The sequence below is a fragment of the Peromyscus maniculatus genome, chromosome 13, assembly GCF_049852395.1.
Source record: "Peromyscus maniculatus bairdii isolate BWxNUB_F1_BW_parent chromosome 13, HU_Pman_BW_mat_3.1, whole genome shotgun sequence".
Classification (NCBI taxonomy): domain Eukaryota; kingdom Metazoa; phylum Chordata; class Mammalia; order Rodentia; family Cricetidae; genus Peromyscus; species Peromyscus maniculatus.
The window spans coordinates 8,008,708-8,028,898 of NC_134864.1; the positions used below are offsets into that span (position 1 = coordinate 8,008,708).

A 20,191-nucleotide genomic window follows, 5' to 3' on the forward strand; every position below is an offset into this window, starting at 1 on the left:
CTACCCCTTCCCAGTTGTGTTCTCTTGAATCTCTGCTCTTTCGTGAGAGAGGGCCAGGCCTCCTCCCAGGGTGGCTGGGAGTTGCCCCCATGGGTTTATTTTGCTTCTTTTATCTGCCATCTCTGTCAGAACCTGTCTTCATACCCCACAAGTGTGGCGTCCTGACACAGGCTCCACCTTCCGGTTTTCTCATGGCTGGCTAGGCCTTCTCCATCAGCTCATTGCTCAGAATGGGGTGAGCTCCATGAATTTTACTGTACTGGGGGGGACACATCACCATGGATATGATTTCAAGGGATGCTCGTAGAATCTCCAAGCATGGCAGGTAGTCACCCTGAGCCAAGTGGCCTTGTTCTTTGTGCATGGCCTCCTGGTTTTAGGTACATGCTTTCTTCTCTGGGGGTTTGTAGTTTGGAGATCAGAGAGTCCTTTGGGATAGAGGCTGGGACACGTGGGGAAAAGGACTCTGGGTCCCATGTGGTCAGGAGAATGCTGCCCCCAGTCCCCTTTTCCACTGTAAGAGATGCTGGCCTGGCCTTTGGTCCTCTCCTTCTGAACATAGGTGTCCACTGTGGTGGGTCCCCAAGACCTGGTGGCTGGGGAACTTGGGGAGAGTGAGTCTAGCTTCAGACCTGGCATGGTGGAAAGGCATTGAGAACTTTGGGGCCCTGCTCCCCTGGGTCAGACTGGAAGTTGCTGTGCCTAAGTTCTTCTGGAGCTTGCCATGCATGTATTTGGCTCTTTCCAAAGCACTCACCTCCTGCTGGGGTGGCTGGGTCATCCCTGGGCCTTGTGTTCAGACACCTTAAGAGTGCTTTTTTTATTCAACTTCAGTGGGATATTTTATGTGGTGGTTTGAATGAAAATGGCTCCTATAGGCTCGTATATCTGAATAATTGGTCCCCAGTTGGTAGAACTGTTTGGGAAGGATCAGGAGGTGCGGCCTGTTGAAGGAGGTGTGCCATTGGGGGCAGGCTTTGAGGTTTCAAGACTCATGGCATTCCCAGGGTACACTCTGCCCCCAGCTCTCAAGTCAAGATGTGAGCTCTCAGCTGTTCCTGTTGTTATGACTTCACTAGGCCGTGGTGAACTCGGACCCTCTGAAATCATAAGCGAAATTAAGTGTTTCCCTTTATAAGGTGCCTTGGTCATGTTTCATCACAGCAATAGAAAAGTAACTAATATGTTCTGGGACTTGTCCAGGGTGAGCTCTGTGGTCTTCAAAGTGGGGAATTCTGCTGACAGTCAAGGATCTTCTGGCCAATGAGAAGAGAGCAAAAGTTCAATTTGTCCACAGTGAGGCCTGTGCCTCCCCAGCCTCCATCTCTTACAGAACGGACTCAGCTATGGATGTCATTTGTGGGGTCAGGGAGACAAGAGAGGAAGGGTGGGTGTAGGATCTGGAGAGGGGGTCTGTCTGCACCACCACCGTCTCCATCTCTGCCAGCTTCCTGCCTTGCACGCTGGCTCTCACCAACAGGCCACATCCTGCAGATTCTCTGTGGATTTAGGTTGCTACAGTTTCTGACAGCCATCTAGCAGAGCTAAGGGGTCATGAGAGAGGAAGCCAGAGGAATGTCCTGAAGTTGGAGGCTCTTCTGGCTGATAGTTAAGTAAGTAGAGACTAAGAGAGGTTAAGTTACTCGATGAAAGACACACAGCCAGCTAAGGTGAACGGCAGAACCAGCCCTGGGCCTATGCCTCCTGAGTTTGACATAACTCAGGTTGAAGGCCTGTGAGAGAGCAAATCACCATGTCCACTAACAATCTACATTATGATTACATCATATCTATATATGACCACTGGCTGACCATAGCCCTGCATGCTCTTTAGATATACAATGCCTTTTAGACGGATAATCTCGAGGTGATTTCTGTCATCGGTTTCTCACATTGGGACTTTTTTCATCCTCAATGTCTCGGCATGGTCAGCAGAGGGAGCTAACCACCAGATTCCCAGAAGAACTATAACAAATGAGTCTTCCTAAGAGGTTTTGAAATGACAGGGCAATCAGGGCTCATTTGGAGAAGCAAAGATTGAGCTTTCGGGCTTTACCCAAATCACCTCTACCTGCTGAAAATGATGTATAATACATAAGTGATTAAAATCCTTACGGATTTAATCAGAAATTCACAGCTAACCACTATTTGCTTTGCTACAAATTGGTGTGGAATAACAAGCCTGTGTATCTCTAATTTTTTTTTAAACTTGTGGGAAATTTGCTGGTGATTTGTGGGGGGAAGTGTGGGGGAGGGGGTCCATTGAAAAGCGAGAAAAGGAGGAAGGGAGCAATTGAGACTGAGCTCCCCAGAGGCCCTGAATGCAGGGCACTTAGCTTTGCTGCTGATGGCCTTTGTTCACGAATTTGAGGCCCTTTGCTATTTATTATTATGAACAATAGGAAATCGTAATAATAACTCCGTGTGTGCCCCTGGCTGTAACTGAGCCGAGTTCTCTGAATTGTTTCTTTCCTCTGAATCATGTTTGGGCTGAAAAAAAACACCCTCCTTCCTTCTTTCCCGTTTTCTTCCAAATTATGCCTCATAAAAATCAAGGCACTGGCTTCTTTCAAATACTGACAAGCACTTAGGGCAAAGAGAGCCTACTGTGGAAAGATTTAAAGCCCCCGTCTCCTTTACTGCTTTGAAAAGCTAAGACTGTCTTGAAAAGTAGACATGGTTCCTTGTGAGGGGCCCTGTAGAGGAAGGGGAAAAAAGTTAGAGACTAAAAAGGAACCCCCCAGGAGGACTCACCAGCTTCTCAGCCTGTGGGACTCTTTTGTAGAAAGTTTTCTCCGTGTCTTGGATCCACACCACAGAAGGCTGAAGCTCGCGAGCCACCTGCAGAGAGGCAAGAGCAGGCCTGGAGGTGAATGTGTTTCTCCTGAAGGGTGTCTGCTCTCTTTCCCCACACCATGACTGGGACATCCCTGGCCCGCCTCAGGAAGGCCCGCCTCAGGTCACCTGGAAGTGTGGCTGTCCACCTGCTCCATGCAGCGGTCATCCATGCACTTTGCACATCGGTTCCTGCCTGGGAGGTAAGGCCATGGGGTGGCCCCCTCCTCCACAGGCCTGTCTTAGGGGACACATTCCTGCGTCAGTGCCCGGAGCCCCTGCCTAGTTTGGTTGGTAATAAACCACCGGTTCTCAGCTGCAGGTGAATGGGAACTGGGCCACGTGTTTTAATCACAGCCTACTCACAGTTCCCAGGTCCATTCAAGTTTGCTTGCTATGAGAAAACAGTTTCATCACAGGCTCCCGTGAGGCTATTTCACCTGTGTCTTTGTGACTGAGGCCCCCACAGGACGGTGGCTCTGTGCCTTGCTAGAGCAAGCAGGGCTTCATGGCCGAGTTGGACTGGACTTAACCAGGGTATGTGAATAATGGCCGCACACCAAACAATTTCTTCAAAGCACCCACCTAGCAGCGGAGTTCAAGTATTTTTTGCAACAATTTGAGCTTTGTATGAAATTGTGGTGGATAAAGGCAGTATCAGCTACAGCACACACACAGAGTTAGGAACTCTTGTTTATGTATTTCTTGAAACACTGTTGAGGGAACATCGTCCAGGCAGCGGGCACGATTTCAAACTCGGCCATTTGTTCAATGGCTGATAGAAAAGTCACTAGGGGCTTGATGGCGGAGTCTGTCTCCCTGGCATTATGTGCCAAGTGGGAAAGTCGATTGTGTACCTTAAAAGACAAAGGAGATGTTGACTGAACTTGATCCAACACCTGTGTCGGACACATCTGTGTCCCCAACACACCAGGACACTCAGCAAACTGTGGGGTTCAGCGCAGCTGGGGAGATATCAGGCTTTTAGACCCCCGTGGCACAGAGCTGGAGAGTTCAAGTCTTACTTTTAAATCCCAGTCCTCAGGTGGTGCGGAGTGTCACTAAGGGCAGTCTAGCAGTGAGCAGCGGAACTGCTTTGTACCGGACACAGGGCACAGGCAGTGCACAGCTCAGAGTCAGTCTGCACGCGACACAGCCATCACCTGCCGGGCCCTGCTGCTTCCCCGGGGCTTCACATATATTCCATGTCCCCAACTCGATCCCACAGAGTATGTCCCATTGCCAACAACCTATTTATAGACAGGGATGCTGAGGGGCAGAGATGACCTGAGATACATGGCTGCAAAATGGCAGAAACTGGACAGAGGCCGGAATGATGCAGGACAGAGGCCGGAATGATGCAGGACAGAGGCTGGAATGATGCAGGACAGAGGCCGGAATGATGCAGGACAGAGGCTGGAATGATGCAGGACAGAGGCTGGAATGATGCAGGACAGAGGCTGGAATGATGAAGGACAGAGGCCGGAATGATGCAGGAAACAAGGCTACATCTGTGTTTCTCTAGTCTGCTCTATACCAAGGATGTGGGGAGGCTCCAGAGTCCCCGCCTCAGAGGAGAGAACCAAGGCCCTGGAGATGAATGCATGGAGGACGAAGACCCAAACACTCCCTGCTGATTCCACAAACCTAGCTCTTTCTTCACAGACATTACTTCCACCGAGCCCCACCCTGAACCACTGAGACTTGTGAGTTTGGGGCAACCTCCATCTGTGGGTACTCCATTTTTTGCCTTGTTTTCTGTGGTTTATTTTTGGCACCAGAATCTGAATAGATGTTTTCCCTTTCCCAGAGTTTGATCACTAGAGAAAAAGAGGATGAAGAGGCTCACTCAAGGGGAGGAGGAGAGAAAAAGAGGATGAAGAGGTTCACTCAAGGGGAGGGTAGAGAAAAAGAGGATGAAGAGGTTCACTCAAGGGGAGGGTAGAGAAAAAGAGGATGAAGAGGCTCACTCAGGGAGAGGGTAGAGAAAAAGAGGATGAAGAGGCTCACTCAGGGGGAGGGGGAGAGAAAAAGAGGATGAAGAGGCTCACTCAGGGGAAGGGGCAGATGGCTCAGTCAATAAAGTGCTTGCCGTGGGAGCGTGAGGCCCCGAGTTCGAATCCCCAGAGCCCAGGTTAAAAGCTAGCGTAGTGGTGTACGTCTGTAGTCCCAGTGCTGGGAACCAGACACAGAAGGACCCCTGGGGCTTGCTGGCTGACGTGTCCAGCCCAAACAGTCAAATCCAGCTTCAGCGAGAGAGACCTTGTCTCAAAAAATAAGGTGGCCAGTGACTGGAGAAGACAATCAGGATTGACCTCTGGCCTCCGCGCGTGCGCACGTGCACACGCACACACACCCTTCTGTCTGTGCTAGTACCTGACTAAATCAGTTTGCACAGGTTGTGTCTGGCCTGGCCCTTCTCACGCAGCACCCTTCTCTCCCAATCTCAATCCCATTCATTGCAACAGTGTCCCCTGGAACACCACGGCCACCCCCTCCAGGTCCGGGGTAGCTTTGCATGGCTGCCAGTGAAGGTGAGGAGCGACCAGCACAAACCAGGCCACCTGCCCCTCAGCTGTCACCCTTGCGGTGGATATAAGCCACAAGACAAAGGGACACCCTCCCTGCTTCCCTCTTCCTCATCTGTTGTCTTTTATGTGACAAAACCAGTGCCCAGAGACGTCAAAGCAACTTATTTAATGACTCTCCGGCTTCAGCATCCTTCGAGTCTCAGGGAAGATCGTGTATGTACTGCAGAGGGAGGGGCAGGAGCTGGCGATCCCACTCCAGTCTGGCAGTGCAGAATCCATCACATTTGGGCATCAAGATCTTTGCCCGAGTGATGAGCATTCACACACAGGATGTAGGCTCCACCTGAATAATGCCAGGCCCGGCTGGGAAGCCATGAGAAGGGACAGTCAGAGGAGACAGGTATCAGGGAACATTGCAACCTTTGCTGAAGATTTTACTCCGCCGTGTATGTATGCGCTGGTCAGTGGAAGGTACATGATGGGGCAAAGAGGAGCCAGAGTCCCAGGCAGCCTCCTCTCCCCACAGCACAGCAGCTTTCCTTGGGACAACACTGGAAGCTCTAGACCAGTGGTTCTCAACCTGGGGGGTTGTGACCCCTTTGGGGGTCGAACGACCCTTTCACAGGGGTGGCCTGAGACCACCAGAAAACACAGATGTTTACATTCTGATTCATAACAGCAGCACAATTGTGGTTATGAAGAAGCAATGAAATAATCTCATGATTGGGGGTCACCTCATCACGAGGAACTGTATTAAAGGGTCACAGCATTAGGAAGGTTGAGGACCACTGCTCTAGACCATGATGTCCTGACTGGGAAAATACACGTGTGTGCCTGGGTACAATTGGCATCATGGTTTTTAAAGTTGAAAAGCCGACATTACAGATGGTCATGTGAGGCCATTTTCATGCATGTATACAGTATACTTGAGCAGATTCTCCTAATTCCTCTCTGCCCTCTCCCATCATCCCCCTCTTCCTCCCACGACTCTCCCCTCCCCATGATTCCCTTTCCCCCACTTTCCCGTCTACTTCCTTCGGGTCTGTAAACACTGTGTCTTGTATCTTCTTTCACCCTATCAGAAAGGTCACAAGAAACATAGTCACCTTGCTCTTGAGAGCACGAGTCTAATTTTCCTGTCCTTCCTGTGGGAAGCCGAGTGGAGGGGGGCCACAGGACTTCTGGTGCCTGTGCCGTGCTGGCCAGAGAAGAGAGGCCCGGGTAGCTGGACAGTGAGGGGGGATTAGAGGAATGGGGGCCACCCTTGAATGGAGACATAGGGGTGAGGGACTCTGAGGAGAGGGACCAGCGGCCCCAATTCTGGCCTGAATGTAGAATAAAGATAACTTTCTTTCTTCCTTTAGAGGCTCATGACAGAGGAGATCGGAGGCACTGTGCGGAGTGACTGGGTCATAAATCATAAAGATCAATAATTCAGGGACCCGTTTCAAAGGAACTAGGACCTCAAGGAGCCAGCCAGGCAGGAGAGGGTGGGTGTGAATCTGCAGGTGATTCAAGAACAACAAAGACCAGGGGACTCAGAGGGTGGCAGGGGCACTTGGGATCAAGACTGTGGGCACAGATGACGGCAGACAGAGCCTCAAGGTTCCCAGATGGTCACACTGGAGGGGTAAAGCAGCTGTCACGCTCTGGGAGGGAGCCAGGCTCTTGGGCACTGGTCATGATGCATAGCACCAGGGCTTTTTATGGTGGTCCCAGGAGGGGTCAGAGGCCGGGGACCATGCAATGGAATTTGCTTACATCCTGGAAGCCATGGAGAGCCTGGGAAGACCTCAAGGTACTATCTGTGTCAAGGTCGGTATGTGAGGTCTGCTGTAGCTGGCACTCTGCGGGGGAATGGGCAGTCTCGGCTCTGTGGGCAGTGGGCATTGAGAAGGGCAAGGCTGGAGGGGGGAGCAGAGGCTTCTGAAGGGAGCGGGTGAGACGGGAGCAGTGCCTGCCTGGGGGCATGTAGAGCTGGCCACACACACACACACACACACACACACACACACACACACGCACGCACGCACGCACACGCGCACACACGAGAAGTGGACATGGGGTGAACAAGACGATGGTGAACTAAAGGGGACTGGATGAAGGAGGAAATGATGAGGTCAGCTTGAGCCTGACCTTGAAGGTACCCGACATCAGAAAGACCAGTGGTCCAGGAGGGAGATTATCCAGGAATGGTGTGCGGGTATCTGCAAGAGGGAGGGGAGGGTTGGATAGATCACGGCTGGCATAGTCCAAGAACTCTTCCAGGAAGCCACTGATGAAGGGGCCTGGAGGGAAAGTCATCCTGGGAGCAGGAGCAAGATGGGACTGCTGGCTGTTGGCAAGGCCAGTCAGGAAGCTGAGTAGCTGGGATGTGGCCTTGGCAGCGGTGCAGAGGACAGAAGACAGCGACAGGCTGCCGAAGTGTTCGTGGACAGAGTCTAGAAGACAAAGAGGGCCTTTCAGGAAGATGTGGCAATAGTTCATCGGGGGAGTGTAGAAATATCTAGACAGCTTAGTGTGCCCAAGACTTAGTGCAACAATACCACAATGATGTCACGTGAGGAGGTGGGAAAGCCGGAGAAGACAACCTGGGAGGGAGACTAGGTAGAAGATGTGGATGGAGCGAAGGAGAGAGGACTACCGCTGTGGGACAGTGTGTGACACTGTGAGAGACTAGGAGTTAGATTCCCTGGTAGGCAGACAGATAGCGTCATTGCTAGGCAATAAAGGTGGCGGATCTCCAAGACGGCCAGCTTCTTCCTCAACCTTCTGACATGAGACAGAAGCCTGGCAGCCTAAAACAAAGTCTTGCAGGCTTCTGTCTCCCATCAGCAGACTCAACAAGTTCAAGGCCTGCTCAGGATGTGCCACAACAGTTCTGGACCGGTCAACCATCCTTCCTTTCTTCAGGTTGGCCAACCCTAAATTAGGGGAGGACAACTCTTCTGAGGCTTTAAAACCTCCGGCCTTCAAGAAGAGGCTTCTTCACCCTCTGCGGGGGCTTTTTCTCTGTGTGCACACTGTACGTCTGTTTCCTCATCTCCAATAAACGCGGTTCTTCTGTCAGAGGTGCAGGAGATTTCTCAGCTGCTACCTGTTGCACTTCAGATTTTTCCTGCCTTTTTCTTTTTAAAAAAGATGTATTTATTTATGTGTATGAGTGCTCTACTTGGGTGTAGTGCCTGCATGAGAGAAGAGAGCCTCAGAGAGAGGAGGGCATCTGATCCCATTGTAGATGGTTGTGAGCCACCCTGTGGTTGCTGGGAATTGAACTTGGGACTTCTGGAAGAGCAGCCAGTGCTCTTAACTGCTGAGCCATCTCTCCAGCCCCTGCCTTTTAATTTTTTAACTGGCAGAGAAAATGAACCCAATCAAGACCCCTAGACTGTGTTATTTTGGGGACTCTTGCTGGATTTCTTCTGAAGACCGTATCAACTGGACACATTGGCAGAGGTACTGGACAGACACCTGCCAAGGAGAAGGTCTCTTTTTACTACAGAACCCACCAGTCAGAGCTCTGGAGCAGACTGGCACAGACCCCTTGACTCCATCCATCTCACATCTGTCTTTAGACACTTCGTGTTTTTACAAACCTCTCGATGCCAGTCACAGAAATGGGAAGGGTCCGTGACTCCGTGAGCACTGCCCTGCGGACTGCTGTGCCGGCTGACCAGTCTCCAAATAGGAAATGTACTTCTCTACCATCCTGTAATACGAGGGACTGTCGTTCATGGTTCTAACCTTATTTTGAACATACAGATGGCTTCTGACCTATCTTATACCTATCAGTACTTGGATAGGCATTTTGGGAGCACATGGTTGATATTCCCTTAGAATGACCTCTGAGGAGACAGGGCCTGGTAGAAGTCACACATAGGCTGTGTGGTTTTAGGGCCACACAGCTTCCTGGAGGATCTACCTGTCTACAAACCCCCACACCCTCGGTGAACAGGTAGGGACCACCACAAGGTGACCAAAACCATGTAAACCCTGGGCCATTGATCTGTCATCTGTCAAAAGCACAGTATGTTTTCTTTGCCCAGGTCCTTATACTTTCCCAAAGCTTTGTCACAAAACACCAGCTGAGGCCACAAAGGCCAGACTCTGACTAGGCCAGCAGAGGACTATGTGTTTAGTTTGCTACAAGCATTGCTGTAGATAATACCTCTTGTATGGCAGTTATGATAAATAATGGCCACTTTGGTCACCTCGCAAAACTTGAAAGCCACTGTGGTGGTTTGAATAAGAATGGTCCCCATAGGCTTGTATGTTTGAATGCTTAGTCATCCAGAGTGGCACTACTTGAGAAGGATGAGAAGGATTAGGAGGTGTGGCCTTGCTGGAGAGAATGTGTCAATGGGTTGGGCTTTGAGGTTTTAAAAGCTCACGCCAGGGCCAATCTCTTTCTTTAAAGTTCTTTTCAACTTTCTCTTGCAGTCCTTTTTGACTATCAGTCTCATGCTAGTATTCAGCCTTCGATGGAGTTTATTACCCGCTTTGGGCTTCATTCCCAAGCAACCTGACTCTGGGAAGAACCAGGCCCAGGGTGCCAGGTCTATTACTGGCCTCACAATGCCCACAGTCACTGTGTGGATCCCATTTATTTAATAATACCAGTTCTTTACAAGATCCTGCAGACATCTGAAGTGGCACAAAATGCTAGACACCTGTCTTCATATCCTATCTATGCCCTTCACTGTCTTAACTGGGGCCAGACTCACTTCAGTCCAGCACACAGGCCTATTGACCTGTTGATCCTTTAAGAAGAACTGTGCCGGGTGGTGGTAGTATATGCCTTTAGACTCAGAACTTGGGAACCAGACACAGGTGAATCTCTGAGTTCGAGGCCGGCCTGTTTTACAGGGTCCTAGGACAGCCAGAGCTACACAGAGAAACCCTCTCTCGAAAAACAAAACGAAATAAAGAAGAGAGAGAGAAAAAAAGAAAAAGCATTTTGCCTAAGCTAATAATCCAGGGCTAACTTGGACAGTTGCTTGCTGGAGCAGGTATATTTCTTCCACTCCAAACTGGCATTTTTCTACCAACTTAATCACTGAGTCAGTAAGCCATCATAAGGCCAGGACATTGTGCAAGATGACTCTGGCCTCAGTGGCCCAGCAGTTCGTTGAGGAAGTCGACCATCTCTAGACCACCAAGTCCAAGGCCAGGTTGTTTCTACCCAAGAGGAAAAGCTGTGAAAACCACCATGATGATTAGCAAACTGTAGCCAGCTCCACTTAACCAACAACCAGAGCAGTCTGGCTGCCCTGCGCGGCACTGGCTCCTTTGGCTTGAGTTGACGAGGCCCGGATAGCTGGGTCTCACCTCTGCTATTTCCATGTCTATGATGCTGACAGTCACTGTTACTGGAGGCTCTACCTGGCTGTACCTCAACCTTCTAGAAGCTTCGCCTGTCTATCTACCTCTCTTGCTTGGAGGCTCCGATCACCAACAATGAATGCTTGGATCTGCTGTTCCACTCTTTTGTGTGTATGTGAGTATTAACCAAAAAAAAAAAAAAGATTTGACAATTTGCTAATGAAAAATGGTATCTTTTGCTCTTTTAATTTTCACGTGGCTATGGAGAAGCCTCATTTAAATCATGCAGATAGCTTGAGGTCATGGCCAATTAAATGTAATTGAACCTCCAGAAGTCATGTGGGATAATTCACACCTCGGCCAGCAGAGGGCCCTTCAGGCCTATCAAATATCAACTGTCTCTGTCAATTACTGACTAGGCCGGGCCTTCATGAAAACAAGGAGGCCTCCATCACTGAGTTCTGTGACTCCTCGGAGCACACCAATGGCCACCACAGGCATCAGACCTCAGGACACCTGTCTGAGCTGTTAGAACATGCTTACATCATGTATGTTATGGACACGTGCCCTGGATGCTTTTAGGGTTCTCTCCCACAGGATCCTGCTTCACTGGAGAACATTAGGAAAACAAAACCCAGTCAATGCTTTCCAAGCTATTGCCTCAGTTTACCAAGCTGGAAAGGACCAATTACACTCATTCACTTTTCTATTCCATGAGGCCTGGCTGAGCATGTGCTTTTGGCTGGAGGGAGGGGACCTTTGGTGGTGGGAACTCCTCCTTGTCTGCAGGTGTGCAGCATCCTGGGTCTGTGCGTGAGGTGCTGCCATGCTGGCGGGGAACAGAAGGGTGTTCCTTCACATTCTGCGGCTGACAGTGCAGGGTGCCTACAGTCTGGTGCTCTCTCTCTCTTCGGGCCCCACTTGTCCTCGGAGGGCAGTTAAAACTAGTATTTCCGAGGAGAAATCGGCCCTCTTGTTTCTTTCCTCTAGACTCCTACCAGAGCTGGAGACAGAGCTACACCTACTACATGGCTCTGTGGCCCGAAGACCTTATCTTTCTTTTTCTTTTTTTCTATATTATGACATCCCTGACTTGGGATGGACTTTCGAACATGGTTCCATCTGGGCTCCTTCTGGGGTGTTCTCACCTTTGACTCTGTCCTCCCAGGATTAAGCACTGAAAACCCACATTAGTGCAAGACAAGACAGAGACCTCTCTGGCTACCCAGATGCCCAGCACTAACAGGCATGACAAAGTGTGGCCTTGTATTGATGACATGACATTCTGAGTCCCGGACCGCAGCACACGCACACTGTGGGGTGCTGGGTTAGGGCTGTATGTGCGTGGGGAGAATACGGTGAACTCTCCACACATGCTGCTTAAACCTGCCATTGGCTTAAAACTGCTATAAACAAAGGACGTGTGCAGGAAAAGGTGTGGGTACCCCCTGCACCCCATCCCTCAATCTGAAACCACCTTTATCACTCTGTGGAAGGCATCCTTGGCCTTCATACAGACACCCTTTTAGGATTTATGCTTAGTGTCCAGGCCCCTTATATAGGCCTTATACAGAGAGAGAGAGAGAGAGAGAGAGAGAGAGAGAGAGAGAGAGAGAGAGAGAGAGAGAGAAAGCACATGTATGTATAGATGTGTGCATGTGGTGCCAGAGATCAATCTTAGATGTCATTCTCTGGAGCCATCCTCTTGGTTTTTTGAGACATGGCTTCTCACTGCGACCTGGGGCTCACTGATGAGACTATGCTGGGATGGCCGGTGAGTCCCAGGGATCCTCCTGTCTCCACCTCCCCAGCCCTGGGATGACCACAGCGGGCTTTTCATGTGGGTGCTTGGGTTGGCACTGAAGTCCTCATAATGCCTGACTTTACTGAACGAGCCACCTTCCCAGTCACCCCCTCTTTTCATTTAGTCAGCTCTGTTCTGAGGCCATGTGTGGCCTGTGACATGTACATCACATTCTTCACAGATCTGTGTTAGCCATACCGCCACAAACAGCAGCAGTGTCCTGGTCTTATGCATCAGAGTCCTCGTCCCCAGGAGCTATGGAGCAGGGCTGTCCAGGTCCTCTTGGGACTATGGCATGAGCCTTGGACAACATCTGGGCATTCCTTTCCTGGGGGAGAAACTGAGCACCAAAGCATTGTGCTTCCTTTGTTTCTGGCTGCATGCCCTAGACCTGACATCCCCACCCCCCCACCCCACACCCCCAGCTGAGCAGCCGCCCTAGCCGTCTTCTCCTAGGACCCCCCTCTCGTGCTGGCCCTTGGCTGGGTTGCTGATTAGAAGTGGGAAGGAGAGAGCCCCAGGCCAGCAGGGAAGAGCCAGCACCTCCCCAGAGTTCAGGCGCAGCCTGGTGAGTTCTGTTTGGCTTGCTCTGATTTCCTGTGAGTCTCTGTGGAGAATCCTGAAGGGTCAAGGTCTTTCTAATGAGGAGAGAGGAGAATCAGAGACAAGCAAATGACTTAGGAAGATGGGGATCCTATGGCTTTGAAGTCAGGCCTGGACTTAAGTTTAGATTCCAGCCCTCTAGTTCTTCTTAGCCTCAGTTTTCCTGTCTGTAGCATGGAGGCATTATTGGATTTGGGCACCGTTAAAAAGAACGATATGTATAACTCCTTAGTGTGTGCCTCACTTTTGGTTAGATGTCTCCAAAAGTCCTTTTGGTATCTCCGCCTCTGATTTATTATCATAAGGATCCAAAGAGACTGTGGATTCCTGGGAAATGGCCTTTCTGCCCATGCATACCTGTTCAGTGTTCATCATACACCAAATCAGCCAATATTTCTTTCGTTCTTTCTATCTGCTTAAAAACAGAAATGTATTGTCTTATATTCTGGGGGCTGCAAGGCTGGGATCAAGGGATCTGCAGAGTTGGGCGTGCCTTAGGGCTTCCCCATGTCTCCTTCCTCACTTCTGTCCCCTCGGGTTTGTTTGTTTTTCAAGACACGGTTTCTCTGTGTCACTTTGTGCCTTTCCTGAAACTCACTCTGTAGCCCAGGTTGGCCTCGAACTCACAGAGATCCACCTGTCTCTGCCTCCCTAGTGCTGGGATTAAAGGCATGCGCCACCACCGCCCGGCTATTGTTTTTTTTTTTTTTTTTTTGGTTCCCTAAAAAAGATAAATGTTCTTCCCGTGTCTCCCCACCTTCTAGTCTTCTCTCTTGGTGTTTCAACTCTCCCTGTCTACACCAGGAGCTGGAGGGACCGTGAAAGTGTTCCAAATGTTTAATTGATCAAATGAGTAATTTCTAATATTTCCTTAAGGTAATACCTTCTTGTCTCCATCTTACCCCATCTGGACAGAGAATCTGAAGTAACTGTTGTTCCCATTTATACCGAACATGTCCTAAAGGAGACCCCTCTCCCGGCCACCCTGTGTAAAATACAGGACTCCTTCAGGAGCAGTGGCCACAAAATGGATTTGAATCTATGTGAAGCAAGCCGGAGGCTTGTTTTCCCACCCTGTTTTCAGGGTAGTGTGGAAGACTGAGTGCCCCCAACTGGCCGCAAGAGCAAACGCAGGTTCCTAGCAGCTGCAGCTTCTCCCCAAAGATTAATCCAGGCAGAGGGATTAGTCTCAAGAGGCATGATGGGTAATAAGACACTTCTGTACTCATCTCCAGCAAATCTCATAGAGCCGGCCTTGCTGCCCTTGAGCCCACAGCCTGGGTCCTACATTTGACAGTGAACCACACCCTCCAGCTTCCTGGGGTCTTAGTGAGCCACACTCTCCAGCTTCCTGGGGTCCTAGTGAGCCACACTCTCCAGCTTCCTGGGGTCCTAGTGAGCCACACTCTCCAGCTTCCTGGGGTCCTAGTGAGCCACACTCTCCAGCTTCCTGGGGTCCTAGTGAACCACATTCTCCAGCTTCCTGGGATCCTAGTGAGCCACACTCTCCAGCTTCCTGGGGTCCTACTGAGCCATACCCTCCAGCTTCCTGGGGTCCTAGTGAGCCACACTCTCCAGCTTCCTGGGGTCCTAGTGAGCCACACTCTCCAGCTTCCTGCCCTTGACTCTCCTAAGCAAGCTCCCAATCCTGCTTCCTCTGGTTAATTAAATGCAGATAACTTCTATGTCAGTCATGCTGGGGCACAGTGGCCTCTTGGAGCAGTCTTAATTGAAGGACTCCCACTCCTGAGACTCTGGGTCTTTCATTAATCAGCTACATACACAACAAAGGTGACGCTTAATGAGGTGTGTGTCAGGCTCCCGACACCAAGGGGCCTAGGTGGATGATGAGCCGGTCTACATTTTAATAGCCTGACATCTAGCATTTCCTGTCCACATAATGTCGGGTTGTGATTACTCTGGTAAGTGCAATGATTCCTTATCTGGTATCAAGACAAGAGCTCTCACTTTCCTAGAAGGAGAACCCAAGGCTCAGGTCACTGGCTGTGCTCAGAGTCACACCAGGAGCCGTGTGTGCAGTGGAGAAACCCAGGCACAAACTGTGTGTTCATTACTCAGGCTATGAACCATGGAGGCTCCTGCTGGACTTTGGGGGTCACACAGCAGCACTATGACCCCAGAAAACTATTCTCTCACTTTGTACCTCTGTTTTCTTATTGGTGATGGAGGTAGCAGCAGTGTTGTAGGAAGGGAATACCGTTGCAGTTTTGTTTCTGTTGCTGTGATAAAATATCACAGCATATTTTATCATATCACCATATCATAAAATATCACATAAAAGCAACATTGCAGTGGGGTGTTGGGGCTCAGCTCAGTAGGAGAGTGCTTACTTAGCAAGCTCAAGGCTCTGGGTTTGGACCTCAGCTCTGGGGCGGGGTGGGGGTGGGAGTAGGGAACAAAACTTAGGAAGGGTCTGATTGGCTTACACTTCTAGGCTGTAGTCTATCATAGCAGAAGTCAAGGCAGAAACTTCAAACAGCTCGTCATAGCACATTCACTCACAGTCAAGAGCAGAGGGGGATGAATGTCTCTTTCTTGCTGGCTGGCTTATGTTCAGCTCGATTTCTTTATTCTTACACAGTTCAGAAGCCCCTGTCTAGGGAACAGTGCTGCCCACAGTGGATGACGGTATCTTTCTACATCAATTAAGACCAACCAAGGCAATCCTCACAGACCAACCTGATCTAGAGCATTCCTCTTTGAGACTCTCCCCAGGTGATTCTAGGTTGTGCCAAGTTGACAGTTAAAACTCACCAGCACACATACAGAGCAACGTGCACAAGAGTGTTGTTTGTGTGGGAGCTCCACCTCAACCCCTGGCACCTTGGCACCCTGGCACCTTGGCACACTGGCATCCCTATACCCAAAGAGTCTGGAATGTTTGGAAGGAGTCTGGTGGAAGATCCACCTTGGCTACCTTCCCCATCTCCTCCCCAAACCCACCCCCTCAAAGCCTGCCAAACATAGCTCCTCCCCCAGAGAGGCTCAAGACCACTCCCACAGGGTATATAAGCAGCATCCCAGAAAACAGACTCGTGGTTCTTCTGGTCTCACATCCCTGTCTTCTCTCTGTGGGCCCTGCAGGCTGGGCCTTCTCTGTTTCATTGACACTACCAGCCCCATTTTTTTTTTTTAATAGTTCTGAAAGGCAGGTTCGGCCCAGCGCCCAGCCTGGATGGTGTGTGCAGCCACATTGGTTTCTGTAGTCAAAGGTGACATTCTAACGACTAAAGGTAGGCTGAGCGGCTGGGGGATGGCCTCAAGGTCCTCAGCCAAGTCACAATTACATCTTATAAAATCTTCATATTATCTATAAAAGATTCCCATCAGAGGTATTTAAGATTCATTCCTTTTGGTGATGGGACCCAAAGGGGTTGTTAGGAACTTAACAAAGGTCACAGAGCTGGCAGAGCAGTTGGTCCTCTGAGATGCTGTCCACGACCCCATGTCATTCTTGTCTGTCAGCCTCCTGTGCTGGGCTTAGCTCTCCACAGGTTCCTCCTTGAGATTCGCTAGAAGAGCCAGCGCTCGGAGAGGAATGGAGCGCCGTAATTTATACCACATGAGAAACAACACAAGCACAGGTCTGACGCTGGTGAGCTGAGGACGTCAAACGTGGGTTTGATTTTCCAGGAGACACACAGGCATTTCAGGAAGGAACCCCGTGGCTGCGGGAGTCTGGTCCAGGCAGCACAGTAGGGCGTTTATGCTGCAGAGCAGCTGTTTCTAATTGTGGGATGCTCAGCCAGATGTGAGCAAGAGTTAATTTATGGAGAGATGAAATGGGAGTTCAACACAAATGCGTCTGCCGGTCCAGGAAAATGGCCTGCAGGAAGTGAGCATCACTTGGAACAGGAAAGGGGAGCCACAGCACATACCTTGAAGACCAAGTGGAGCATCATCTGCAGGCCGCTCTTGCCGGGGTACTTCCCGGCGATGTTGGAGGCAGACAGATTGAAGAGGTTAGCTCCTGTTTCTGTGCAGATGGCATGGACCAGCATCTTCTTCCCTACCCCGGAAGGCCCGACCAGCAGCAACGACTTCACCCAGGGAGCTTTCTCGTGCACTTCTGCGGACCCTGGAAAGGGCAGAGGCCAATGCTGCTGAACGCTGCCAAGAAAACCAGAGGTCCTTCCTACGCTAGGGTGCCTCCGGCCGTGATGCGTTGTATGAAGGGGGCTCTGGGGCCGTGATGAATACACGGAAATCATGCCAAGCCCAAGGCTCACCTGCCCCAGTGGGCTCTGGGCCGTCTGGGGTCCTCCAGGCCAGCTTTTCTTCCCCGGTCCTGCATTTTTCCAAACTCACAATTTTACAGAGCATACCTGTAATAGCTTTGTGTGTGTGTGTGTGTGATAGTTGTGGGGTTTCTCTGTCAAGGGCTTCACTAAATCATCTGACAGCTTGGGAAAGGAACGCAGAGAGACAATGAGGTTGGCTGAGACACATTCATTTCTACTACGTATTGAAGTGTATGAGACAGAGTGAAGGCCAATGGCCAGTGGACACAGCCTTGGAGGTGTTCCTCCTGAGCTGGCCCCAGATTGTCAGGAGCAAAGGTCACCTGGCACTTGGCAGGAAAGCAACTTGGATTATCATTGTTCCTGCCTCTTGTCTTCATCCTCATAGTCCATACCTCAGGGCAGGTGTTCGCCAACACGGGGGTGGGGGTGGGGGGTAAGGGGAAGGGGGCTTGGGGGGGCAGAGCAGAGTGGGCAGGCACTCAGTAAGTACAAGGTACAGAGAATTCAGTGCTGGTTGGTGTGGTGAGTGGATCAGCTGTCCTTGGGGGTTCTGGTTCGGGTGACTCTGAGTGCCTATGTCTTGGCTGTTAATATGTGAATGTAATGGTAATAATATTAATAATAAAATCTGAGACAAGATCTTACCCTATAGCCCAGGCTAGCCCAATCCTTTCCCTCTGCCTTTTTTCCCCCCAGAATTTTGTTTGTTTGTTTTTTTGAGACAGGATTTCTCTGTGTAGCTTTGCACCTTTCCTGGAACTCACTTGGTAGCCCAGGCTGGCCTTGAACTCACAGAGATCTGCCTGACTCTGCCTCCCGAGTGCTAGGATTAAAGGCGTGCACTACCACCACCTGGCTTTTTCCAGAATTTTTAAGGCTGCTTTAAAGTAGCAAGGATGGGGACTTGGGACCCCATAGTTACTAGGTTCCAAGACAGCCAGGGCTCTGTAGAGAGGCCCTGTCAAAACAAAACAAAACAAAAAAACCCAGAAGAACTAATGATGTTCAATGTGGACAGTATTGGAAAAGAAAGTGCCAAAAATTATTCAAAATACTGACTGCCTCCCCTGCGCTTCCTTCTGCCTGTATGAACAAGCCACTGAGGAAATGTAAACGGACTGGAAAGGCAGCTGGGTCATGCTCACAAAGGGCAGGACAGGCTGCCTGGAGCCATTCAAGGGTCAGGCCTGCATTGTGATAGTCCTGTCCTGGGAGGGACTGTGGTCCCTGAGGGCATCTGGACTGAAGTACCCCTGGCTGCCTGTGGGTGTGCCTTGAGCCTCTTCCTAGACTTCCTGGTTTATCAAGGCTGCTGCTTTACTGGCCTGGGGGGAAAGTTCCAGCACCTGGCTGCCATCTTTGGAGGTCAAAGGACAACTTAGAGAAGCAGGTTCTCTCCTTCCATTTAGGTCCCCAGGCTTCACTTGCAGAGCCATCTCAGGACCCTATGGTGTCTCAAGGGTCAGGCAAAGTTGTAGGCACCAGCACAGGCCAGAGGTGGTGGAACATCTGGAGCTGGAATTGCCGCTGTTGTGCTGCCAGATGTTTGTGCTGGGAACAGAACTCAAGACCTCCTCCTTTACCTCGTCCTCCTCTTCCTCCAGATGAAGGGGGGTAGGGGGAGGGGCAGGGTGGTTGTTGATGCGGTGGGGGAATCCTTGGGGACATGGGGAGGCTGTTGCCAGGCCTCTGGGGCTTTGGTAGGTGGAGGCAGGGCATGGGATGTGCTCCTGGGGACAAGGTTCTAAGAGCAAGGCTGTCCAGCCAGGAGCCCAGATACTCCCATGCTCCTCCAGGTGAAGGCGATTCCCTTGGGAGCTCCCCCTCTGCCTTTCTAACGCTAGGATCACGGCCAGGGGCCATCATGCCTGGCTTAATACAATCTGTCCCTTCCTTTCAGGTATGATTGAAAAGATACAGGGAATTGTGTGAAAATCAGGAAATTCGTCATTCTCCTATTCTTTCAGGTGACATAAACAAGGGCGCGTTGTTTGTGGTTGGGGGAGTCATAGCAACAGGACACATGGGTGAGGTACAGTTGTTTTGGTGCCGTTCCTCTTTGGTTCATACTTGGATGTGGAAGGATGCTCCGGGCATGGCCCTGGCAAACCCTGGGTGCTCCTGTGGCTAAGCAGGGTGGGTTTTAAGTGTGGACACGTCTTGAGATGTGCTGCTAGAGTTTAGGGTCAGGAGGGAACTGAGCCCTGGGAAGGTGAACCTGCAGTGGGACGGTAGGATGCGACTGAGCCTTAGGCGTGGTGGTGTTTGTTTCTGTTCTTTTTGGTCTCTTTTGGGGGGCCCGGCACCCAGATCCCAAATAAATTCACACGGAGGCTTTTATTAATTATGAATGCGCGGACTTAGCTTGGCTTAGTTTCTAGCCAGCTTTTCTTAACTTTTTCCTGTCTATCTTTTGCCTCCGGGCTTTTCCTCTTCTCTTACTTCTGTAAATCTTACTCCTGCTCCATTGCTTGCAGTGTAGCTGGGTGGCTGGACCCTGGAATCCTCCTCCTCCTATGGCTGCTAGTCTCCCTCTTCCCAGATTTCTCCCTCTATTTATTCTCTCTGCCTGCCAGCCCCGCCTATCCTCTCTCCTGCCTTGCTATTGGCCAGTTCTTTATTAGACATCGGGTGTTTCACACAGGCACAGTAACACAGCAACACAAACACAAGTAACAGCCCTTCAAATATTCTACTACACAGGTGTGTCTGCAATGGGAGGCAAAGGGAGCTTGGACCTCAAGATCCACAGATGGTGGATAAGCTAAAGCTAAGCTGGGGGCCTCAGCTAGCCTCTGGGAGAAGGGGATATGGATGCTGGACTTTGGAGG

General features: G+C 50.5%; 1 protein-coding gene across 1 annotated transcript in view; it reads right to left on the reverse strand.

Annotated features, from left to right (window-relative positions):
- The window catches only part of Drc11 (dynein regulatory complex subunit 11), a 128,108-nt gene that overhangs the window by 15,805 nt on the left and 92,112 nt on the right, over window positions 1-20,191 (reverse strand). Inside the window, exons 15-16 of the mRNA XM_016007120.3 lie at window positions 16,995-17,194; window positions 2,755-2,841 (exon numbers count right to left, since the gene is read on the reverse strand). Coding sequence (XP_015862606.1) covers window positions 2,755-2,841; window positions 16,995-17,194 — 287 coding nt within the window. The remainder of the gene's footprint in view (window positions 1-2,754; window positions 2,842-16,994; window positions 17,195-20,191) is intronic.